The sequence below is a fragment of the Pediculus humanus genome, genomic scaffold, assembly GCF_000006295.1.
Source record: "Pediculus humanus corporis 1103172108285 genomic scaffold, whole genome shotgun sequence".
In the NCBI taxonomy this organism is placed as follows: domain Eukaryota; kingdom Metazoa; phylum Arthropoda; class Insecta; order Psocodea; family Pediculidae; genus Pediculus; species Pediculus humanus.
In genome coordinates, this window is record NW_002987854.1 from 88,041 (window position 1) to 89,157 (window position 1,117).

Here is a 1,117-nt window from a genome sequence, read left to right on the forward strand (position 1 = left end):
AAGAAATTTTGTAATTTTTGAAAAAAGCCCCTTTTGTTTTCTCGTAATTAAACTTTGACGATTTTTTTTGTTTTGTTTTTGTTCTTTTCATTTTGTAGAGTTAGTAATGGGAAAAAAAAAACATGCATCCATTGTGAAAAGACAAAATTAAAATGTTTTTTTTTTTTTTTTTTTTTTTTTTTTTTTGTATCTGACGAATGAATATAACGAGTATATGCGAAAATCGAGAATCGAATGAAAATTTATCGATGTTTATTATTCTTATATTTGACTCATTGATTTATAAAAAAAAAAAAATGAATTGTTTTTTGAAATAAACCGTTTAAAGAAAACAAAAACCTGATGGAAAACGATAAAACCGCAAAATGTTGGCTACGGAATTGACTTTGAGAAAATGTGGGGGAAAAAAAAAGATTAAATATCCTCAAATGAATTTATGAATACTAAAAGAAAGAGAGGGAAGTAAAGAGATGAAGGAAAAAAGAGAGAGAGAGAAAGGGAAAGCAATAAAGGAAGATAGAGAGAGAAAGAAAAAGAGAGTTGGAGGAAGAAAGAGAAAGAGAGGTGAGGGAGGAAGAGAGAGAGAGGGAGAGGGAGGTAAAGAGATGAAGGAAGAAAGAGAGAGAGGGAAGGAAAGAAAGAGGGAGAGGGAGGGAAACAGATGAAGGAAGAAAGAGAGAGAGGGAAGGAAAGAAAGAGGGAGAGGGAGGGAAACAGATGAAGGAAGAAAGAGAGAGAGAGAGGGAAAGAGAGATGAAAGGAGAAAGAGAGAGAGAGAGATTGTTTTCGTTAATAATAAAAATTAACTTACGTGTAACACCTTTTTCGAGATCTTCGTAAAATCCGCAGGCTGCTAACTGTTGCAAAACCTGATTCGAAAGTCTGCTAAACGATTCGATTCGTCTTAATCTATCAATAATGGCTTTTATGTCGGTGTCTGTTCGATCGTTCGGACTGCAAATATATATATAAAAAAAAAAAAAATTAAATTATTATTTAATGAAGTAAATCAGGAGTGCCAACTTTGTTTTTTTTTTTAAATTTCCGTTTTATATTTAATATCCGTCTTTGATTTTATTATTTCGTTTTAACTTAGAAAAAAAAATAAAAATTATAA

General features: G+C 30.9%; 1 protein-coding gene across 1 annotated transcript in view; it reads right to left on the reverse strand.

Annotated features, from left to right (window-relative positions):
* The window catches only part of Phum_PHUM523780 (uncharacterized protein), a gene marked incomplete at both ends in the record, with an annotated part of 8,579 nt that overhangs the window by 7,060 nt on the left and 402 nt on the right, over window positions 1-1,117 (reverse strand). The window contains one exon of the mRNA XM_002431336.1: window positions 812-954. Within this exon, the coding sequence (XP_002431381.1) occupies window positions 812-954 (143 nt within the window). The remainder of the gene's footprint in view (window positions 1-811; window positions 955-1,117) is intronic.